This window comes from Mastigoproctus giganteus, chromosome 2, assembly GCF_048544385.1.
Source record: "Mastigoproctus giganteus isolate SK-2022 chromosome 2, ASM4854438v1, whole genome shotgun sequence".
NCBI lineage: Eukaryota > Metazoa > Arthropoda > Arachnida > Uropygi > Thelyphonidae > Mastigoproctus > Mastigoproctus giganteus.
The window spans coordinates 227,432,280-227,454,779 of record NC_143576.1 but is presented as its reverse complement, the minus strand read 5'-3'; the positions used below and the strand labels follow the sequence as shown (position 1 = coordinate 227,454,779).

General features: G+C 35.8%; 1 protein-coding gene across 5 annotated transcripts in view; it reads right to left on the bottom strand.

The window, feature by feature from the left end:
* Positions 1-22,500, bottom strand: part of LOC150090205 (uncharacterized) — a 480,645-nt gene that overhangs the window by 104,660 nt on the left and 353,485 nt on the right. For all 5 annotated transcript variants that reach the window (XM_090389774.1, XM_090389777.1, XM_090389775.1 and 2 more), the window contains 3 exons: positions 20,246-20,298; positions 12,242-12,308; positions 2,151-2,236 (listed from right to left, as the gene is read on the bottom strand). In XM_090389774.1, the coding sequence (XP_090245900.1) occupies positions 2,151-2,236; positions 12,242-12,308; positions 20,246-20,298 (206 nt within the window). The remainder of the gene's footprint in view (positions 1-2,150; positions 2,237-12,241; positions 12,309-20,245; positions 20,299-22,500) is intronic.

The following is a 22,500-nucleotide window of genomic DNA, read 5'->3' as shown; positions in this document are numbered from 1 at the left end:
ATGATAGATATAAGCTATTCTGTAATTAAGTCACAAAGAAAGTCAGGCAAGTGAAGGCAGATTATGAGAAATCTTTGGCAAAGGAAGCTAAGAAAAACAGCAAGGACTTCTTTATTTATATAAACTCTAGAAGAAACGGAATGAATCAGATTGGTCCACTTGATATCTGAAAATGTCAGAAGTTTATCAAACTGTAACAGGGTGCTTAATGATTTTGTAATAAATGAGAGCAAAGTGGAGAACAAATTGTTGAAGTTAAACATAAAAAGGGCACCTGGGATGGATGGAATCTACCCAGTTATATTAAAGGAAGCAAGCAAACCCTTAGCCATAATTATGAGAGCATCTGTAGAGTCAGGGGAGGTCCCCACTGCCTGTAGAGTGCAAATGTATCCTCAGTTCACAAAAGGGATCTAAGGGTGACAAAAGTAATTACAGACCAGTTAGTTTAACTTCTGTTCTGAGGAAAATAATGGAGTCACTGATTAAAGATGCATTTCAGGATCATCTAGCCAAGACTGCAGTAATAATTCAGACACAGAATGGGTTTGTTAAGGGAAAGTCTTGTCTGACAAATCTGACTGGATACTATGATGTGGATACAAAGGAACTGGATGCAAAAAATAATTCTGATATCATATACTTGGATTTCAGGAAAGGTTTTGATACTATTGCACATGGAAGAGTACTGTACAAATTGGAGCAGTATGGCATTAAGGGCAAGTTGCTACAATGGATAAAAGGATGGTTGAGTGGGGGAAGAAAGAGTGGTAATCAATGGATACAGCTCTTCGTGGACTAATGTTATTAGTGGGGGCCCCCAAGGTTTGGCATTGGGCCCACTGTTGTTTTCTATATTTATCAATGATATTGATGAAGGTATATCAGACTTAATGTTAAAGTTTGCAGATGATGCAAAGGCTGGCAGGGTTATTAATGACAGTAATGGCAGTGTGCTATTGCAACAGGATCTACAAACGTTGGGCCGATAGGATGAGAAGTGGTAACTGAAGTTTAAAATTGACAAATGCAAAGTACTGCTTATGAGTAGAAGTAGCTCCAAAGAAACATACCAATGGTGTGGTACTAGACTTAAGGTGGTAGAAAATGAAAAAGACCTGGGAGTAATTGTGCAGTCAGATATCAAATTTTCTGAGCAGTGCAAACAGGCTGCCAGAGCAGGTCATGGGGTATTGTCAATGATATACAGGAATTTTGCTAGTAGGGAAAAGGAAGTGATCATCCCTTTGTATAGGGCAATGGTCAGGCCACACTTTGTGTACTGTGTACAGTGTACAGGGCTGGAGGAGGCCTCATTTTAGGAAGGATGTAGAGTTGCTTGAGCGAGTACAGAGAAGGTCAACAAGATTGGTGAGGGGGAACAATGGGGTGGTCTTACCAAGAAAGGCACCTGCGATGTGATCTGATTGGAGGTATATAAGGCATTAAATGGGTAGAGCAGGCTCAATTCTGATGGGATTTTTCCTGTTGCTCAGATTACAAACCTGAGGGGGCATAAATTAAAATGAGGAAAGACAGTTATAGAATAGAGATGTGTGGAAATTTGCCTTTAGCCAGTGGGTAGTTGAATGCTGGAACAAACTGCCATCTGTCGTTGTGGAAGTTGATAGCTTAAATAAATTCAAGGAGGAACTGGACAAACGTTTAGAGGGAATGGATGTGTGAAGTGTTTGTCTGTTTTTTTTTTTTTTTTTTGGCTCATGCTACATAAGCTTGCTTTCTTCGTCACGTCTTTAGTACTACTACCACCGTAGAAATACTTAGCTGCTACTGCATTTTCCATTTTAATTATGAAAAACTATTATTAGTTTCATAACTTAACATAGGTTAATAAACATGGGTAATTTAACATGAAAAGCAAGTCATTAAGCATCATAATAACATTCTGTAAATCTATAAAAAAAAAAAAAAAAAAAAAAAAAATTTTCTATATTACAGAAGTGCATTTTTTGAAGATTAATGGCATAATTTGGGTTCCATACTTACATCAATTAATATTCATCTATAATTCAAAGATATATCACACTTAGGATCACAGAAATTGAAGATTTGATACATCATAAAAAAAAATACATTTACATCCAAATTTTTTTACCAGTATTATGTCTACATATCACTTTAGTACTTACTTGCGGTTTGCATTATTTTCTTTTTTCTCTACTTTCTTCACCCACTCCTGCATAAATTTGCTGTAAGTATCTGTCAAGTAATTCTCCTAAAAATAAATGCAAATTTCTAAGTGATCTATATTACAGATCTAGATTACATTGTTTTATCAAGGAATCTAAGAATTACATATACAGTTAAGCTTTTTATAAAATAATCTACTACAGAAAACAATCATATATTTTCTGAACATGATATTTCAAAATTTAAATGAATTGTATTAATATTTCAAAAATATGCTTTCTTGTAAATTATACAGAATACAACGACAATGCCATAAGGTTGAATATTTTTAATTTCTGTGGGAGTAAGTGAGCATGTAATCCGTGGAAAAATATTCTAAAATATTTCATTGCATTAACAATATTCACAGACTTGCTGGTCATATCAACATAAAGGAGTGTTTTTGATTGTTACACACACACACACACACACACACACACACACACACACACACACCTTAGCGATCATAAGCAATAAACATATCACCACATAATACGAAGCAAAATAAATTTAATACATATACAGAACACAATGTAAAACTGAATTAAAATTTAAAAGTATATAAAAATTGAAATCAAACATCACAACTCCACTGTGGGGCATCTTCAACAGTGGCTCCTAGACATGAAGGTTTTTAATAAAGATGAATCTTCGGTAATGAATAAATCAAGGACACTGACCTCAAGTGACCCTATACCCAAAACATGATAGAGAAAGCAGCCATTTTAATGGCACAAGAATTGACTAGTACTGGGGGTGGGAACCAATCCCCAAGTCTAAATATATGTTTGAATAGCTTGAGTCCCCTATAACAAATCATTCTGATTTTCTTGCTCACTCCAGCTTCCTATGACATCTGATCATAATACTCAAAAGCATTTTTTCGGTCGTAGTACACTCACACTCTGTTTAAATATTCCATTCTGTATGTCACATCTCAAGAAAGTGACGTCTAAAATATGAAGTATCACTATCTGGCTTCATGCTTAGAAGAAAAGTGACACAGTATTCTATAGGCACGTATAGCAGTTTCACTTGGATATTTTCAAGATAATTTCTGTCTAGCATTATTATTACATAAAAAAAAAAAATGCCATTCTTGGCTTGTATCACTTTTCTTTATAAGGTGAAAATCATCAAACTAGACTGATTTAAGGTTAATTCAAAAATTCCATCCAACAGCTATACTCTTATACTCCTCTTGACTCCATATGCCTTCTGATCAGAAGCATAATAACTGTTCCTCCACCCCTTGTATCATGCTTATCTTTTCTATACACATTCTACTTACCATATTCAAATTCCGCATAGAGTATATCAGAATGGCCCTATGTTTCTAGCATCTGTTCTGATATCATGGCATACAATGCAGCGAAGGGAAATATAAAAGCAGCAAAACAACTATACCAGGGACACGTTTTATGTTCTACAACTTTTGGGGCAACTAACACAATTTTATCAATTCCGAGGCAATCAACTGATGGTTTCAATTTCAAGATACTGATATGAACTGAGGGATGCATAATACAAGACACCGAAGTCCCATTCACGCACCAAGCATGGAGGCAGAAGCATTTTATATTAGTGAACAGTATCCTTCAGGTAGCCTTTATGCCTTTGCACATGTGTTGTCAGTCATGCACTCCATATACAAAGGATATGGAATGGATGCAGTTCTAGTGAGGGGAATGAAGGGATCCTCTTACCAAGAAAGGCTTAAGTTCTGCAAATTGCAGCATCTGTAGACCAGGCAATTGCGAGGTGATCTGATTGAGGTGTATAAGGCCTCGAATGGTTAGAGCTGGTTCAGTGCTAATGAGATTCTTCCTCTTGCTCAGATTATAACCTGAGGGAATATGAATTCAAATTGAGGAAAGACAGTTGTAGAATAGATGTATGGAAATTTGTCTTTAGCCAGCAGATGATTTATTGCTGGAACACACTTCCATCTGTCATTGTTGAAGTTGATAGCTTAAATAAATTCAAAGGTGAACTGGACTAACTTTTGGAGCAAATGGAAGGTTGAAATGAGGTTTTTATTTTTTTTTGGTTGATGCTGTATAAGGTTGCTTTCTTGCATCCTATGCCTCTACTAATGAATGAACTGATGTGTTCATCTGTCAAAATTATGTCGCTGCGTCCAATGTAGAGAAATTAAAGAGGTTACAATTTGAACAGCTACTGCTGGAACATCATACCACAGGGCCCAAAATGAGAAAATTGAAGTCAAAAACGTGCCCAATTCGGAAAGATTATGGTGCGTGAATTTTAAAAAATGTTTATGGCATTTTGAATAGTAAAAAATGCAGTAAATGGTATTATGTCATGAAATACGATAAAAATAGACATAAGAAGAGAGAGATATCTAGTGAAATGTTTATTAATACTAGCTATATCTATGTTTATTATTTACTTTTTGTTTTTTTACCATAATAATTTTTTTTTTTTTTTTTTTTTTAATTCAAACAGCCACAGCTTTAACTACTCAGAACTCAACACATGTTTGTCGCTTTCCCCCTCCCCCCTCATTTTCAGCTTCACAAAATGTTGCGGAATTTTTCACACATACTCTTTTAATGTCCTACACATAAATAAGAAGTGGCGAGTTACGGGTGAATTTGAATGTGTCTTCAATTCTGCCAAGACACGATGGGAGGGATTATAAGATGAGAGCCTTGTCAATCAATTCAGCCCTGGAGAGAGTGTGTGCAAGGCTCATTGGGTAGAATTTTTCTCAGCCTGGTCTGTGCTTGTTAACAGGAGAGACTGCTTCTACAGGAATGGGATACACTTAAATAGAAAGGATGCAAGAACATTTGCTGATGCTATCGAGGCAGTGTTAGGTGGGTAAAGAAAGTGCTAGCGTGAGGGGATACACAGACTAATAGATTAAGAGTAGCCACTAGCAGATGTGAAAGTGATTCTTGCACTACTTCTATTAGAATGAGCAATAGCCTGGAAAACAAGGTGAGGGGAATTTCAGCGACTGCTGGGAGTCATCACAGAACAAGTAAATGCATGGGCTGTGTTAGGGTAGCTAAGAATAAGAACAGCTGCATGTATACTTGCGTGTACACCAATGCTAGGAGTATAGTAAATAAATTTGATGAATTTGAGGTGTTGGTCAAAACATCAAAGGAAGATATTGTTGGGATATCAGAAATGTGGTACCACACAGATATAAAGAATGCAGAATTGGAATTTGGGGAGTACAACGTGTACAGAAACGATAGATAGGATAGTAAGGGAGGAGGGGGTTATGCTATTAGTTAAGAAACACAAAATATAAGGAAGTTTAGCCAGTTGACATGGGTAGACAGTGCAGTATTCAGTCAGTTTGGTGTGACATAAGTACTGGGAAAGAAAAAATGAGAGGAATGTGTTATAGGCCTAATGACTCTGATGATTATAATGAACAACTGTACAGAGAAATAGTGGGCCAGAAAATCAGATTGCCTTATAATTTGGGATTTTAATTTCCCAGATATTCACTGGAATTTGTGGGTGGTCACTCACACACTAGCAAGATTTTGTGGATTTATTGGATGACTGTTTTCTATAGCAGCATATTCAGGAGGCAACCAGAGGAAGTAATACTCTTGATTTGATTATCTTAATGATTCTTCATGCATTAAGAATCTGCAGATAAAGGAACCACTAGGTGGCAGTAATCACAGTGTGCTGATATGAGATCATAATTCTTTCATGATCATGTAGACAAAAACCCTTCCTTTTGCCCATCAGGGGCAAAGGGAAGGGTTTTTGCTTTTGAAAAAGGTGACTATGGTGATCTGAGACAGTTTTTTTTAATTCTATACAGTGGGACCAACTGATGATGTTACCAAAAACAAATTCTAAATGGGAAGCATTCAAAGAATTAATCTTGGAACCTACCAGGCTTTTCATACCAACAAAGAATTTATCATTCAAGGTTTAGGCCTAAATAGATGTCAGATGAACTAATGAGATATGTGGCAGAGAAGAAAAATGCATGGGATACATATAAATTAATAGGTGGCACAGAAGCCTATGGTAGATATAAGCTGGTCTGTAATTAGATCACAAAGGTTAGGCAGGCAAAGGCTAATTACGAGAAATCTTTGGCAAAGGATTCAAAAAAAAAAAAAAAAACCAGTCTTTTACTTACGTAAATTCTAGAAAGAAAGGGATGAATCAGATTGGTCCACTTGATATCGATGGTTCAACTGTTGATGATCCTACTCAGGTAGCTAACAAACAATGAGTATTTTGCATCAACATTTACACATAAGGAGTTATTCAAAGATGGGAATGCCAGAGGCGTACTGAACTCTTGCAGGGAGCTAAATGATTTTGTAATAACTGAGAACAAATTGGAGCAGATATTGTTGAAAATAAAAAATTTTGAGAGCTTCCTTGGACTCAGGGGAGGTATGCATGGACTGGAAATGTGACACCAATTCACAAAGGAGGATCAAATGGTGACACAAGTAATTACAGACCTGTTAGTTTAACTTCGGTTCCAGGGAAACTGATGGAAGCACTGGTTAAAGAAGCACTGCAGGATCATCTAAACAAGACTTCAGTTACAGTGTGGACACAGCAGGGGTTTGTTAAGGGGAATATATCTGATTGGATAATATGACGTGTTCATAAAGGAACTGGATGCAAAGAATAATTTTGATATCATATACTTGGCTTTTGATACTGTTGCACATGAAAGACTACTGTAAAAATTGGAGCAGTGTGGCATTAAGGGCAAGTTGCTGTTACCAATAAAGGGATGGTTGAGTGGGAGAAGGCAGAGAGTGGTAATCAATGGACACTGCTCTTCATAGACTAATGTTATTAGTGGAGTCCCCCAAGGTTCAGTGTTGGGTCCATTGTTGTTTTCTGTATTTATTAATAATATTGATCTTAATAAGTTAATAAGTTTGCAGATGATACGAAGGTTGGCAGGGTTGTTAATGACACTAATGACAGTACGCTACTGCAAGAGGATTCAGAAAGGTTGAGCAGATGGGTTGAAAGGTGGCAAATGAAGTTTAACATTGACAAATGTAAAATACTGCATATGGGTAGCAGTAACCCCAGAGTAACGTATCAACCTTGTAGTACTACACTCAGGGTGGTAGAGCAGAGGATCTAGGAGTAACTGTGCAGTCAGATATGAAGTTTTTCTGAGCAGTGCAGATGGTCTGCAAGGGTAGCTCATGGTGTCTTGTCAATGACATTCAGGAATTTTTCTAACAGGAATAAGGAGGTGATTATTCCCCTTGTATAAGACAATTGTCAAGCCACACCTTGAGTACTGTACACAGGTCCAGAGGCCTCATTTTAGGAAGGATGTAGAGCTGCTGGAATAAGTACACAGAAGGACAACATGATTAGTGAATGGAACAAAGGGATCCTCTTATGAAGAAAGGCTTAAGTTTTTCAAATTACAGTGTCCGGAGACTAGGCTATTGTGAGGTGATCTGATTGAGGTGTTTAAGGCCTTGAATGGTTTGAGCAAGCTCAATGCTGATGGGATTCTTCCTCTTGCCCAGATTAATCGCGCCTGAGGGAACATAAATTCAAATTGAGGAAAGACAGTTGTAGAATAGATATGCAGAATTTTGCCTTTAGCCAGCATGTGGTTGATTGCTGGAACAAAATTCCATCTGTCGTTGTAGAAGTTAACAGCTTAAATAAATTTAAGGCAGAACTAGACAAACACAGAGCGAATGGATGGGAGAAATGGGAAGGGTTTTTTTTTTGGCTGATGCTCTATAAGCTTGCTTTCTTGTATTCATATGCCTCTACCAATGCTAATGTTAAAGAAAATTTCTGAGCAGTGCAGATAGGCTGACAGAACAGCTCATGGTGTTTTGTCAATGATATGCAGGAATTTTTCTATCAGGGATAAGGAGGTGATTATCCCCTTTACTTAAGGCAATGGTCAGGCCACATCTGAAGTAGTGCATAGAGGTCCAGAGGCCTCATTCTAGGAAGGATGTGGAGCTGCTGGAATGAGTTCAGAGAAGGGCAATGAGATTGGTAAGGGGAACAAAGGGGTGCTATTACCAAGAAAGTCTCCAGTAATTGATCAATAACTATTATTTCTGACAAATTATTAATTTTGCTCTTTTTTTTTCATCTCATTTTATTGGCATGTCCCAATTTCAACTGCATATGTTAATACATGTATAAAAATTTCCATTATATAAAATCTAGTTTTTGTTATCTATGTTTAAGCATGTGTTTTACCCCATCAGATTGTTGAAACATCAATTTTTTTTTTTTTTTTTTTTATGTTTTTGTAACCATGTTTCCTACCCCAAGTATGCAAAACTTGTCAATTCTTTTATTATTTGTTTGCTCAATTCCAATTTATAATTGTTACAGATTTTGCCTCTGGTAATGACATCTTATTATACTTAACAGCAATTTTATTAAATTCATTCAGTAATTTTTGTAAATTATCTTCTGATTGAGATAATAACACTACTGCATCTGGAAAAAGAGGTGATAGCATTTAGCAGGTCTAAACAACATCCTGTTAAAGAAGCAATTGAATTTGTTGGTGTTTCAGAAAGAACAATAATAAGAGATTTTAAGAATGGTACGAGTCAAAATCAACCAGAAATCAGTTGCAGAATTATAGCTTGAAGTCTGTGCTAAGTGATCAATACCAATGACAACTATCATGTCTAGTAAAGAAAAATAATTTCAAACAACATGAAGGCTGCTGCAAACCATTAACAAAAGACCTCAGCAGCCAATTTACAAGACAACACCGAGAAGAGAACAAAATAAAACTAATATCAAGAGTACGGTCCCTCAAAAAAGATAAATGTTAACAGTCATGCATAAAAAATCAAAATAATATGGAACAAAAGACTATAAACTGGACTTCTGATGATTGGAAAGCTGTGTTGTGTTATAATGAATCTAGATTTTGCATATACTCTTAATGATGCCAAGGCACTGAGTTCACAGAAGTAATAATGCATTTCATCTAGAGTGTACACAAGGTCTTGTATGACAAATTTTATTGGTTACTATGATGTCGTCAAAAAGGAACTGGATGCAAAAAAGTAATTTTGATATCATATACTTGAATTTCAAGAAAGCATTTGATACTGTTACACATAAAAGACTGCTGCATGAACTGGAGCAATATTAAGGACAAGTTGCTGCTATGGATAAAGTGATGGTTGAGTGGGAGAAGACAGAGTGGAAATCAAAGGACACTGCTCTTTGTGAACTAATGTTATTACTGGATCCCCCAGGGTTCGGTGATGGGCCCATTGTTGTTTTCTATTTTTCTATATTTATCAATGATATTCATGAAGGTGTATATCAGGCTTAATGTCCAAGTTTGTAGATGATACAAAGATTGGCAGGGTGGTTAATGACAGTATGCTACTACAACAAGATCTAGAAAAGTTAGGCAGAGGGGTTAAGAAGTGGCAATTGAAGTTTAACATTGAAAATGCAAAGTACTGCATATGGGTAGCAGCGACACCAGAGCAACATACTAATGGTGTGATACTACACTTAGGGTAGTGGAGAATGAAAAAGATCTGGAGGCAATTTTGCAAATCAGATATGTAATTCTCTCAGCAGTACAGATGGGCTGCCAGAAGAGCTCATGGGGTTGTTTCAATGATTTACAGTAATTTTAAGCAGGGATAAGGAGGTGATTATTCCTTTGTATAAGGCAATGGTTAGGCCAGACCTTGAGTACTGCATACAAGTTTGGAGGGCTCATTTTAGGAAGAATGTGGTGCTGCTGGAATAAGTACAGAGAAGGGGAATGAGATTGGTGAGGAGAACAAAGGGGTGCTCTTCCCAAGAAAGGCTTCAGTTCTGCAATTTGCAGCATCTGGAGACTAGGCACCTGTGAGATGATCTGATTGAGGTGTTTAAGGCTTTGAATGGTTTGAGCAAACTTAATGCTGATGAGATTCTTCCTCCTACTCAGATTATGCACTTGAGGGGGCATAGATTCAAAGTGAGGAAAGATGGTGGCAGAATAGATGTGTAGAAATTTGCCTTCAGCCAGTAAGTATTTTATTGCTGGAACAAACTTCCACCTGTCATTGTGGAAGTTGATAGCTTAAATAAATTCAAGTAAGAACTAGATTAACTTTTGGAGGAAATGGACAGATGGAATGGGAAGTGGGGTTGTTTGTTTTTTTTTTTTTTTTTTGGCTGATAAGTTTGCTTTCTTGCATCATATTCCACTACTAATGCTAATACTATATATTAATATTTAAAGCATTTATGTTCAAAGGTTTAATTTTTATTCTTCATGAAATAAAAATGAAGAAACTTTCTCTGCAGAGCCAACCACCAGCAGAAAACTAAATGGGCTGAGAAATGGCAGTTGAAGTTTAACACTGACAAATGCAAGGTACTGCATATGGGTAGCAGTAATCCCAGGGTAACTTATCAACAGTGTGGTACTACACTCAGAATAGTGGAAAACAAAAAAGATCTGGGGGTAATTGTGCAGTCAGATATGAATTTCTCTGAGCAGTGCAGATATTTTGCCCAAACAGCTCATGGGGTTTTGTCAAATGATATACAGAATCTTTTCTAGCAGGGATAATGAGGTGATTATCCCTTTGTACAAGGCCATGGTTAGGCTGCATCTTGAGTGTTGTGTACAGGTCTGTAGGCCTTACTTTAGGAAGGATGTAGATCTGCTGGAACAGGTGCAGAGAAGGGCAACCAGACTGGTGAAAGGAATAAATGGATGCTCTTACCAAGAAAGGCTTCAATTCTGCAAACTGCAGCTTCTGGAGACTAGGCACTACAGCATTTAAGGCCTTGAATGGATTAAGTAAATTGAATGTGAAGGGCATTCTTCATCTTGCTTAGACTATACAAATAATGGGGCATAAATTTAAATTGAGGAAGAATGGTTGCAGGATAGATGTGTGGAAGTTTGCCTTCAGCCAGCAGGTGGTTGATTGTTGGAACAAGCTTTCATCTGTTGTTGTGGAAGTGGATGGTTTGAACAAATTCAAGAAAGAAGTAGACAAATTCTTGGAGGGCATGGATGGGATAAGTGTGTAGGTTTTTTTTTTTTTTTTTTTTTGGCTGATGCTATATAAGCTTACTTTCTTACATCATTTGCCACTACTGCTACTACTACATGGTCATCAAGCTCACTTCTGAAAGTGAGTAAGTTTGAATCTAATAAGCTAAGGTCACTTCCTAATTTTGCTGTAGTGAAGACTACAACACCTATATTGATTTGATGTATTTCTCTATTACATTATGTATAATCTATTGTTCATTCCTGGTTTCTGTGTTATTTTATATGGTTTTTATGTTTAGAACATGTGTTCATTATTTTAAACTGATGATTTGCGCAAAAAATCTATTAGCATTTGTTCATTACTGTTTAGTCTCCTCATTAAAGATAAACATCATTCTATCAATTGTGAGTGATATAAGTAGCAAAGAACCATCTCTTTAAACTGTTATACCAAAACTTATAATTAATGAATGTGTCTTCATCAGACGAATAGTTACTTTCATGTAAAACCATTATTTTTAAATAAGTTCATTATTATTTTATGGTGATTTCTCTTTGTTCAGTAACATCTACATACAGTATACATATTTTGTATTAAAGGTAAAATTTTTAATGTGAAATGTTACTATTATCAATTTCCAATGTATTAGAAAGTTATGATATATCTCTTCAAAATTTTCATATAATCACAATGTGTCTGGTATTTTCAAGGACTATGGCACATCAACATATTAACAATAAGAAAATTCACACCTAACAGAGTGGAGTAATTAAAATTTCTGTTCTTTCTGCACCATCAATAACATGATTTCATAAACAAATTCTGACAACTCCAAAATCACCAGAAATTATATAGACAATCACCTTGACAGGTCTGTCAGAAAGTGTACACATGTACATGGTAATTCCTGTAACATTAAGGAATGTTTATAAAGGTGACCATAATTTCCATATGATTTATGACATTCAAGGAAGGGAATAAAGTATCATTTTAGATTTAAATAGATGCAATGAATTTTCAGTGCTGGTGATACTTACTCTTAGCTGCCTTTCTTGGAATTTCTTTTTGAAGCATTCAATTAATTTCTTTTTAAATATAATAAATCTGAAAAAGCAATAGTTGCATTACTCAAAGCATATAAGACTTCCAGTATCAAGCTAACATTTCATTTTTATGAAATTTGAATTAACAACAATAAAAATACTTAATATATTCTGCAGTCCTTGAAAGACATGGTAAGTTAAAGTTAAAATTTTTAATCTGGTATATAAAAGAGATTTTTTACACAAACAGAAAAAATTGACAAATGTAGGGTACTACGCATGGTTAGCAGTAATCCTAGATTAATGTACTAACTGTGTGATACCACAATCAGGGTAGCAGAGAATGAAAATGAGATAGGGGTGACTGTGAAATCAGATATGAAGTTCTCTGAGCAGTGCAGCCTACCTGCACTGCTCAGAGAAGTGGAGGTAGGCTGCTAGGACACATTGAGTACTGTATACAGGTCTGGAAGTCTCATTTTAGGAAGGATGCAGATCTGTTGGAATAGATATTAAGAAGAGAACCAAGATTAGTCAGGCACACAAAAAATGGTACCCTTACCAATAAAAACTTCAGTTCTGCAAATTTCAACATCTGGAAACTAGGGCACCTGCATTGAGACCTGACTGAAGTGTTTAAAGTCTAATATGGATTGAATAAATTAAATGTGGATGGCAATACATTCAAAGCCTGAACTAACCTCACTAAAGTGGATTGACTAAAATCTGAGGAACTCTGTAAGGCTTTTGGAGCAACAACTTTTATCAACATAGATGCAACAGTAGTGGGTAGAATGAATATATTTTGTAGGGTTAGTGAGAGGAACAAAAGGGTGCTCTTATCAGGAAGAGCTTAAGCTCTTCAAATTGCAGGATCTGGAGACTAAGTACCCATGAGGAGATCTGATTGAGGTATTCAAGTCTTTGACTGGATTGAAAAAGCTCAATGTTAACTACACAAATTCAAATTGAGGAAGGATGGTTGCAGAACAGATGAGCAGAAATTTGTCTTCAGGCAGGTAGTAGCAGTTGACTGATGGAAGAAATTTCCATTGGGTGTTGTAGAGGTGGGTAGTTTTAATAAATTCAATTCAATTAATTGTAATAAAAACAGCTCTCCAGAAATAACAAGCAAAAATGAAGGACTCGAGTTATTTGGACAAGGACAATAGGCAAAATTCTAGTGTCCTAGTCCTTAAAAGTTGTTATAACTATAAATAAACAAGTGGGTGCCTCATAGCAGCTGTAAAGACCCAGGACTACTATTGTGATACAGAGTTTGGCTTTATTTATTGGGATTTTGGTTTGTACTATTTTTGTTTGATACTGTAATTAAAGTAGGGTTTGTGGAAAAAGATACTCAATTTACTATTATCATACTTGAGTTTGACAAAGGAAAACAATCTTAAAAATTAAAAAAAAATCTAACAAAATAATTAGATGAAAGAAAGTGCAAAAGTTTTGCATTTTGATGATTTTATTGTCAGAGATTGGGAACATGACGTTGGTAATTACTTAGACAACTCCATCGTGTGAAAATTTCTTGATTGCAGTGGAAGTGATAAGTTCGTGATAACCTTTTTTCTCTCTCCACATATACCAACTAAACCTTAGCAAGTTATCCTCTTTCATTTTAACCTTTCATTTTGCATTCCGCCTCTGTCGGATCAGCCATGAAATATACATATGCCTTATAATTTAAATTTTAATCCTCATCTTCTACACTGGCTTTTCGAAATCTACCACGTGCTGTGTATATTTCATGTCAGAGACAGAGGCCTTACTTCTTGCTGCTTTTCCTTTTATTTCGGCAGCTGGCCCCAGAAGAAGGTGTTGAAATCATAGGATAGGTTTGTTGCCTTGTGAGTGCTCTGATGTGTTATAGTATTATTTTTTCACTGCATAAGGGTCACCATGGATCAGATTTATCAGAATGGTGGGTTTATTAGTGCATCTGTCATCTCAGTAATGCATCAATTTGTTTAACATTCAAAATGCAGTGACTCTGTAGCAATTGCTAGCATCGTGGTCTTCCAATGTGATGGAACACAATGGTAAGTCTATGTTATTTCGTTTTTGTTTTACTCTGTCGGTCACATTACTCTGGTTGGTTTTTGTCTCCATTTATAGCGATATTAAAATGCCTGTGACAAATATTTCACCAAAATATTTTCAGAGAAGTAAAGATTAATATCGAAGTAATCCCAAAAACCTTTCCCTTGGCTCCCTTCACTGCTACCTAGGGGTCAGTGGGACAGACTCGGGAAAAATGCAATCTGATAATTTTTTACATGTAGATAATTAAAATTATTGCAGAAAAATTATCTAGACCTGGAAATTCTACATGAAGTTGTCCAAGAGAAAAAAACAGCAACTTTGTTGAAAGTCTGACCTTAAGATTTGTTGACTGTGATGACTAAAGCTAAGAAATTGTCTTCTCTTCAAAGTAAACAGCAATTTAGTTTTAGTGGGGATCTAAATCAACTGTCAAGATTTGAAAATCAGTTGAAAAAAATTTTTTAATCCCTCCCTCAATTTTACTGCTAAATAAAGCCTATTGCAAAAGGAATCAGGTCAAAAGCTTGTTTAATCTGAGTTATTCAAGTTCAAAGAGCATCCTGGACAGAAGGATGGAGGGACATAACCAAATTATTATATAGATTTCATGCAATATTTGGACAGTGCCATCAAGGTGGGGGCACCACTAAATTTGAATTAATTGGAATTTTTTAAAAATTATTTTAGGAGTACATTCCTTCTGCAACACCCTTTTATATCTAGACTTATTCCATCCTTCATTTGTTGCAGTAGTTATGTACTGGTTTTCTTCCTATTCATCACTTACTTGGCTTGACATACAACTGGCATGGCACCTCTGTAGCCAGGAGCAGCAGTGCGTAGCAAGCACTTCTTGATTAGACCGGGGTTCAAGCCCGTGTCCACCAAATATGGAGGATGCGGAAAGGTCAGGGAATGACCACCGCATATACTCGGAGCAGTATGGCCTTAGTTGCTAATGCTCCTAAAAACCAAATAACTAACTAACAACTGGCATAGGTAATGTGTTGCTGCCTCCAATGTTTGCTATACTGAATTCCTTTCTTTCTTTTCTTTACTTAATTAGTTAAAGTTTATTTTTATATGCATATATACATTTCGTTCCCATGAAAAAAAATCCTATTGTTATTGGCATATTATATATTGATGGGGTTGTATAAAATAATTTAAAATACTGCTTAATACTAAAATACAGTACATAAATACAAAAGCAATTAGATGAAATAAATGAAAATTTAACAAACTTTTAATTTTCTCTTTTCTGTCTCTTTTCCCTACTTGGACCTCGTTGAGGATCACCAGGTTTGACGTTTACTAAAAATCTGTCCAAAGAACTTTGCTTCTGCCTTCTCCTCAGGATGTTTCGGAAATGTGACATTGTCTGATCATTCCAGACAATGCTATCATGGCTTGTTTGGGCTTTGTTGGGGTGGTACTTCTCTGCAAAGTTTTTGACATCCATCCATTTGGCAAAGATTTCCTTGATTAATGAAGTAGGGCCTTCCACTATCTCCTCCTCCTCTGAGCCTGAAGAGAGTGTATCCATCTTAGACTTGTGCTCCTCCTTCCCAAGTTCATGCAGCTCCTCAATGGTCAGCTCTTCCCTGTGCCCCTCCACATCACCATCACTCACATCCAGACCCATGGACCTGCCCAGAGAGACAATATCCTCCACTATAGGCACAGACTCAAAGTCCCTTTCAGTCACTGCTTCTGGCCACAAATTCCTCCAAGCAAAGTTCGTTGTTCTGTAGGAAACTTCCTGCCAGGCTTTGTCAATGAAAGATATGCAATGGACGGTGGTAAGGTGATCTTTCCAAAACTCTCTTAGGGTTAATTCTGTGTCAGAGGTCACTTCAAAGCACCTCTGGAATAGTGGTTTAGTTGGAGTTTCTTGAAATTGCTGATGACCTGCTGGTCCATGGGCTGAATGGGAGGAGTCGTGTTGGGGGGGGGGGACTTTACAGTGATGAAGTCAAACTCCAGCAGCACATAGTCCTGCAAGCTTGGAGGGTGAGCTGGAGCATTGTCCATTATGAGGAGGCCCAGGCCCTTCAGAGGCAGGTTTTTCTCTTCTAAATAACTTTTTACACTTGGCCCAAACATAATATTAAACCACTTGCTGAAATATTCTCTGGTTACCTAAGCCTTGCTGTTTGACCTCCACATCACAGGTAACTGAGTTTTCTGCACATTATGTTTCTTAAAGGCCCTCGGTTTTTCAGAGTGGTAGATCAGTAGAGGCTTCGGTTTGCAACCCCACTTGCATTGCCACAGAACAAGAGAGTTAGCCTGCCCTTCATTGGCTTGTGCCCTGGCAATGCCTTCTCCCCTTATGTAATATAGGTCCTGTTAGGCATTTTCTTCCAAAACAGGCCTGTTTTGTTACAATTAAACACTTGTTGGGGAACAAAACCCTCAAGCCTCTACAAATTCCCCAAACTCTAACAAAATCATTGGCAGCATCTTTATCAGCACTGGCTCCCTCTCCATGCCTCACAACACTGTGAATGCCAGTCCTCTTCTTAAAATCATCAAACCAGCCGTGGCTGGCTTTAAACACTTCACTTTCTTGGCTTGTTCCTGCCTTGTTTTTCAAAAGATCAGCATGAATCAGTTTTGCCTTTTCGCAAATCATTGCTTCCGATACGCTATTGCCAGCACACTGTTTTTCTGTTATCCAGATCAAAAGCAATTTCTCAACATGCTCTAATGTCCCTGATCTTTGTTTGGTAATTGATTTCACCCCCTTCGCAATGTTAGCAGATTTAATAATGTCTTTGTTTTTCACAATCGTAGATACCGTCGTTCTCGGCATACGGTATGCAGAAGCCAAGTCCCGGATATGCATGCCACCTTCATCTTTTCAACAATCTCTTTTTTCACCTCCATGGTAATCCTAACCATTTTCTTCGTTGCTTGGCTCTTCTCTAACTTTCTTAGAACTCATGGTTAATGAATTTACAAAAAATTTAAGCAAAAAAACACAAAATCATATGAAAATTCACAGAGAGTTATAGCGCAAGTTGTTCACTGAATGACAGAAACTGTCATACTGGCGCTCGTGGCAGAGATGCCAGATCTTACCCCCTCTCCAAAAACCGAATTCAGTCGATCAAGGACGTAAGCGCTCAACGTGTGCGCATACGTCCTCGGTCGGTTTTATTCGGAAAGCCGAGTGAGGACGGACGCGCGTACTTTGCAAGCGTCTGTCCTTGGTCGGTTTTTATTCAATTTTTGGAGATGGGGTAAGATCTGGCATCTCTGAGTCGTGGCTTTTTGTCTCGAGAGAGGTAAACAAGGGTAGCGTGCGGTGTTGTGACTCATTTTGACGCACGTGAGTTGTATTCCAAACAAAGGTCGTATACCAATTATATATAATATGGATTGAATAAATTATATATAATTAATACAATTGGCTTAATTTTCTAAATTATTTTAGGAACATAATTTCAACATTACCCTTTTCTTCTTTCACCCCCTATATATTTTTCTGTTATTGTTATGTTATTTTATTTGGCTAAGTTATTTTTCACTCTACTGGTTTGCCATGCTACTGGCAAACATCCTATTTTAATTTAGCCTATATATATATATATATAAACAGATCATTGATCAGTCCTCATTTTCAGGAATGAGCATTAAACTTTTTAAACTGAGCATTAATGATTCCTCATTTTCAGCTCTCCAAAAATGAATTATTTTGGCAAAAACTGACTACATATGTTTGCCAATTTTTAAAACTGAATATAAATAATATTTTTACCATATTTTTATCTCACTCCTAAACAAAAAATAAATCTCAGTTTGCAATGCATTTTGAGATTTAAAATAAATTCAGGCAACAGAAATTATTAAAACTGTCAGGTAAACTATTATCTTTAAAATTTCTGAAAACCAATATATTTTTGCATACCAGTACAATTTTGCATAAAAAGGTGGGGGGGGGGGATTTCACAATTACCCTAGTACAGCACAAAAATGAGTGGAAAGCTGACAGTCTTGGAAGACTGATTTTTTACTATCAATGTCCTGAACATGCACTAGGTATAAAGAATTTGGATAATGCAGATATATTTTTATATTATATCTTTACCCCTGTAGAGTGATTCATTAATATATCATCCATTATTGATAAAACTTGATACAGTAAAATCTCCCAGATATGAATCCTTGGAACCTGGCCATTACCAGATCCTGCAATCTTCCCAATTTCAGGTGGCCATTTATACAAAAAGAATAAAATATAGGAATCCCTTGCCAAGTGGGGAAGGAGAGGGGGGAGAGGGGATACATTCCTGAAAACTATCGTTTCACACACAGGTACCACAGAAAACAAGTACACTCATACCTACTCTATTTTTCATTTATAAAACATAAAAATGATAGTAACGTTGACAAGATAATAAGAAAAAAGGTAAGAACAAGGTGATGGAACAAAAAATACATATGTAGACAAAATTTCAACTGTCACAGGTTTCGTCTTTGTCTGATACAGCAAAACATAGTAATCATTAAGGTGTATCAAAAGCAAGCCCAAAATACATCTAGGATAATGTAAATATTAACCAAAAATGCAAATATCTGCAAAGAGGCAGTGACACATCCACATGTACTGAAGATTGCATCGTTGAGAGGGCACAGTGTGGTGGTTCTCAAGTTTTGTCTCAAAACACCTTGATGTGCTACAGTCTTCAAGTGTGCCAAGAGATTAGAAAAAACTCTACTAAATTCACTGGCAGTCACTTTTTAGGTGTGCTTTCAATATAGTCTTATATTACATCATCTGCACTACCCACTAGAGCTGGCCACATGACCTACAGGAAGTGGGAGCAATAACTGTCATGTTCTTTTAAGGAGTCTTAAACAAAAAATGCACACACACTAAAATTTTTTGTATACAAATATAAAACTGCATTATCAGAAATCTGCAGTTGGCAAATCTGCAGTTGAGAGGGGTAACTATAATTAATAAATAACACTATTTCTATACTGCAAATTATTCCCTATAATACATACAGCAACATACAAGGGTTGATCCAAAATATGTATCTTCAGCGACAATTTCTTTTATAATTGAGCTAGCATATAGAGTTTCATATATTGTTAGTATATATAAACAGGTTAAAATAAAAGTTTATCTATTACAGATCTGAAGTTATGAATAGTCGAACTGATATCTATTTCCACCAACAGTCGTTGACAGAGTTTCTTTTCAAGTTAAGAGAAAAACTAAGCTATCCAGATTCATGAAAAATTGAGGAAAGAATACCAACAAGATGCCATTGCTATAAACAATGTTTGCAGATGTCTTGCATGTTTTAAAAGGAGGAGTCATTGACTTTTGTGACCAGCCCACAGAGCCTGGTAACTAGGTATCTTTGAATGTCATTGTGGTTTACAGGGTACAGAAAGGAGACACTAAAATGAATGAAGGTGAAATTTTCACAGTATTAAATGATAGAACCAAGAGGTATAAATTAGAAGTAAGGGAGAAGAATTACAGACAGTAACTGTAGTAAGTGTTCCTTCAGCCAGCAAGTTATCAATTGTAAAAATAAGCTGCCTTCATGGGTGGTGTGAAGGAGAAGGCTTGAAGGAATTCAATTTGTTTTTCAACTTGAGATTAATGTTATGTTTTGCAATTTATAATATGATGTTGCCTCAGTTTGAAATATTGCTTTACAACTGTCATTAACAGGAACTCCATCTGTCACAAGGCTCATGGCTTGAACTTGGTGCACGCATTATGGCAACTTAAACCCTGATGCAAAAAAATCCAAGGGGAGTTGTGCTATAATATAACAAAATTTTAGGGTTTAGAAAACTTGTTTCTTGTAGCAAAAATAAAAAGGAAAACTGTTCCCTCCCCATGCAAAATATATATATTTGTAGTTAAAGTAGCTCTATAAACAATACAAAGTGAGTGATATTACTTACTTTCGCTTATTTTCATGATACACAGCAGTGTCAGATGGTTGGTTGTACATTGGCTAAAAAAAAAATATATATATATATATATATATATTAATTTTGAAATAAATTTAATCATAAAGTTAAAGGGAAAAAAAATTGAATTCACTTAAAGTAATCTTCTTGGTGTTTTAAGTTTTTTCAATAAGAAAAAAGAAAAATATAAGGAATTTTTTCTATATTTCACTTACATTTCTCATTCTGTATATAAAATTATAATCAACCATAAAAATTAAAGATAAATAAATGCAAGCCATATTTTCTTTCTTTTCTGGTCTAGATAGTTTAACTTATAATAAAACTGATAAAAATTTAATCTTCAATAAAAATCTGTACTTAAATCAGCTGCACACTGGCAATTAAGGAATTAGTAGTGAATATTCAAGAACAGTATTAGTAAATTGATAAGAGGAGTTTACCTCAATATAGTACGTGGAACACTTCCGTATGATACCCTCCAGAAATTAAAACGAAAAAATCGACAACTTACCGGTACATTAAAGTAAAATATAAATAATTAAAGTGAAATATAAATAATTAAATAATCAATTTAACACAATTCAAAATCAATTCAAAACAATTAAAATTCAAATTAACGCAATTAAAAGAATCTAACGAAAATCTTCAAAACGATTTTCGTTTTGAAGATTTTCGTTAGATTCTTTTAATTGCGTTAATTTGAATTTTAATTGTTTTGAATTGATTTTGAATTGTGTTAAATTGATTATTTAATTATTTATATTTCACTTTAATTATTTATATTTTACTTTAATGTACCGGTAAGTTGTCGATTTTTTCGTTTTAATTTCTGGAGGGTATCATACGGAAGTGTTCCACGTACTATATTGAGGTAAACTCCTCTTATCAATTTACTAATATTATTACCAACGTAGAACATATTGAGTAATACAGCTCTGATTCATACTATCTATTCAAGAACAGTGAAACTGTTTGTGCAGTGTAAGGTTTCTCAAACTGGAAGTTGGAATGCAGTGACCTATCATCGGTAAAATTGTGGATAACATTTTTAATAAGTGGAAGAAAGTCATCAATATACAAGAGTTAAAGAATAGGAGAAATAAAAGAACTTTGCAAAACACCAGCATTATTGGAAAAGGGGTGATGCATAATATAGAATATCCATTGTTAGCTGAAATGTAATGTTATTTTTTTATGAAGTTGAAAAAAAAAAAAAAAAAAGATTATCTCAAATGTTAACATTTGAGATAATTCCTCTTTCCTATGTGAAATGCTTCACATAGTACAGGAAGAGGAATTGTTTTTCATGTAATAGCATTTTGTGATTATTTTAAAAATATACCTATTGTAATCAATTTTTAATTCTAAAACTTCGCACTTTGTTCAGCATTCTGTTTTTAATAAATTATACAGTTGACATAATTAAAATCTGCATATTGAACAAACACCATACAGAAAACTGACATTTTGGGCTAAATAAACTAAACTAAATAAGCAAATTTCATTTTGTAGTGCTATACAAAAAAGAAGCATGATGTGGAAAAGGTGCATGATGAAGAAATCCCAGGATTCCCAGCAACTGTTGTCACAGAGGAGAGTGTTGCAAAAATTGAGGCATTAATCCTGGAAGATTGCCCTATTGGCATCAAAGAAATAGCTGCAGAGCTCCAAATTAGTGTTAGGTCTGTGGAGAACATTATTCATGAACAGTTGCATGTGAGCAAAGTGTCTGCTAGATGGTTCCCATACCAGAAGGAGGAAAGGGCACAATGTGCACATGAAATGTTGCTGATGTGTGCCAGGAAAAGCAGAGGGATTTTTTCATGGCTAATCACAAAGGATGAAACTTGGATTCATCATTATGATCCCAAAACTAAACAAATATCAAAACAATGGAAGCATGTAGAATCATCCCCCCCCAAAGGCAGAAGTGCAATCAAGTGCTGGCAAGGTGATGCTGTCATTTTTTGGAATCAGCGTGATGTAATACTAAGACATTACCTTTAAAAGGGCTGTACTGCGACAGCAAAGTATTATTCCAACCTCCTCATAAAGCTATGTACCACTATAAAAGATATAAGACAGGGAAAGCTGTCAAAAAGTGTGTGCATGCTCCAAGTAATGCCCCTAGTGCATTCTTTGCAAGCTGCAGCAAGTTGTGCCCACAAATGTGGGTTTGAAATATTGCTGCAGCCTGCTTATTCCTCCAACCATGCATCTTTGGATTTATTCCTCTTTTGTGC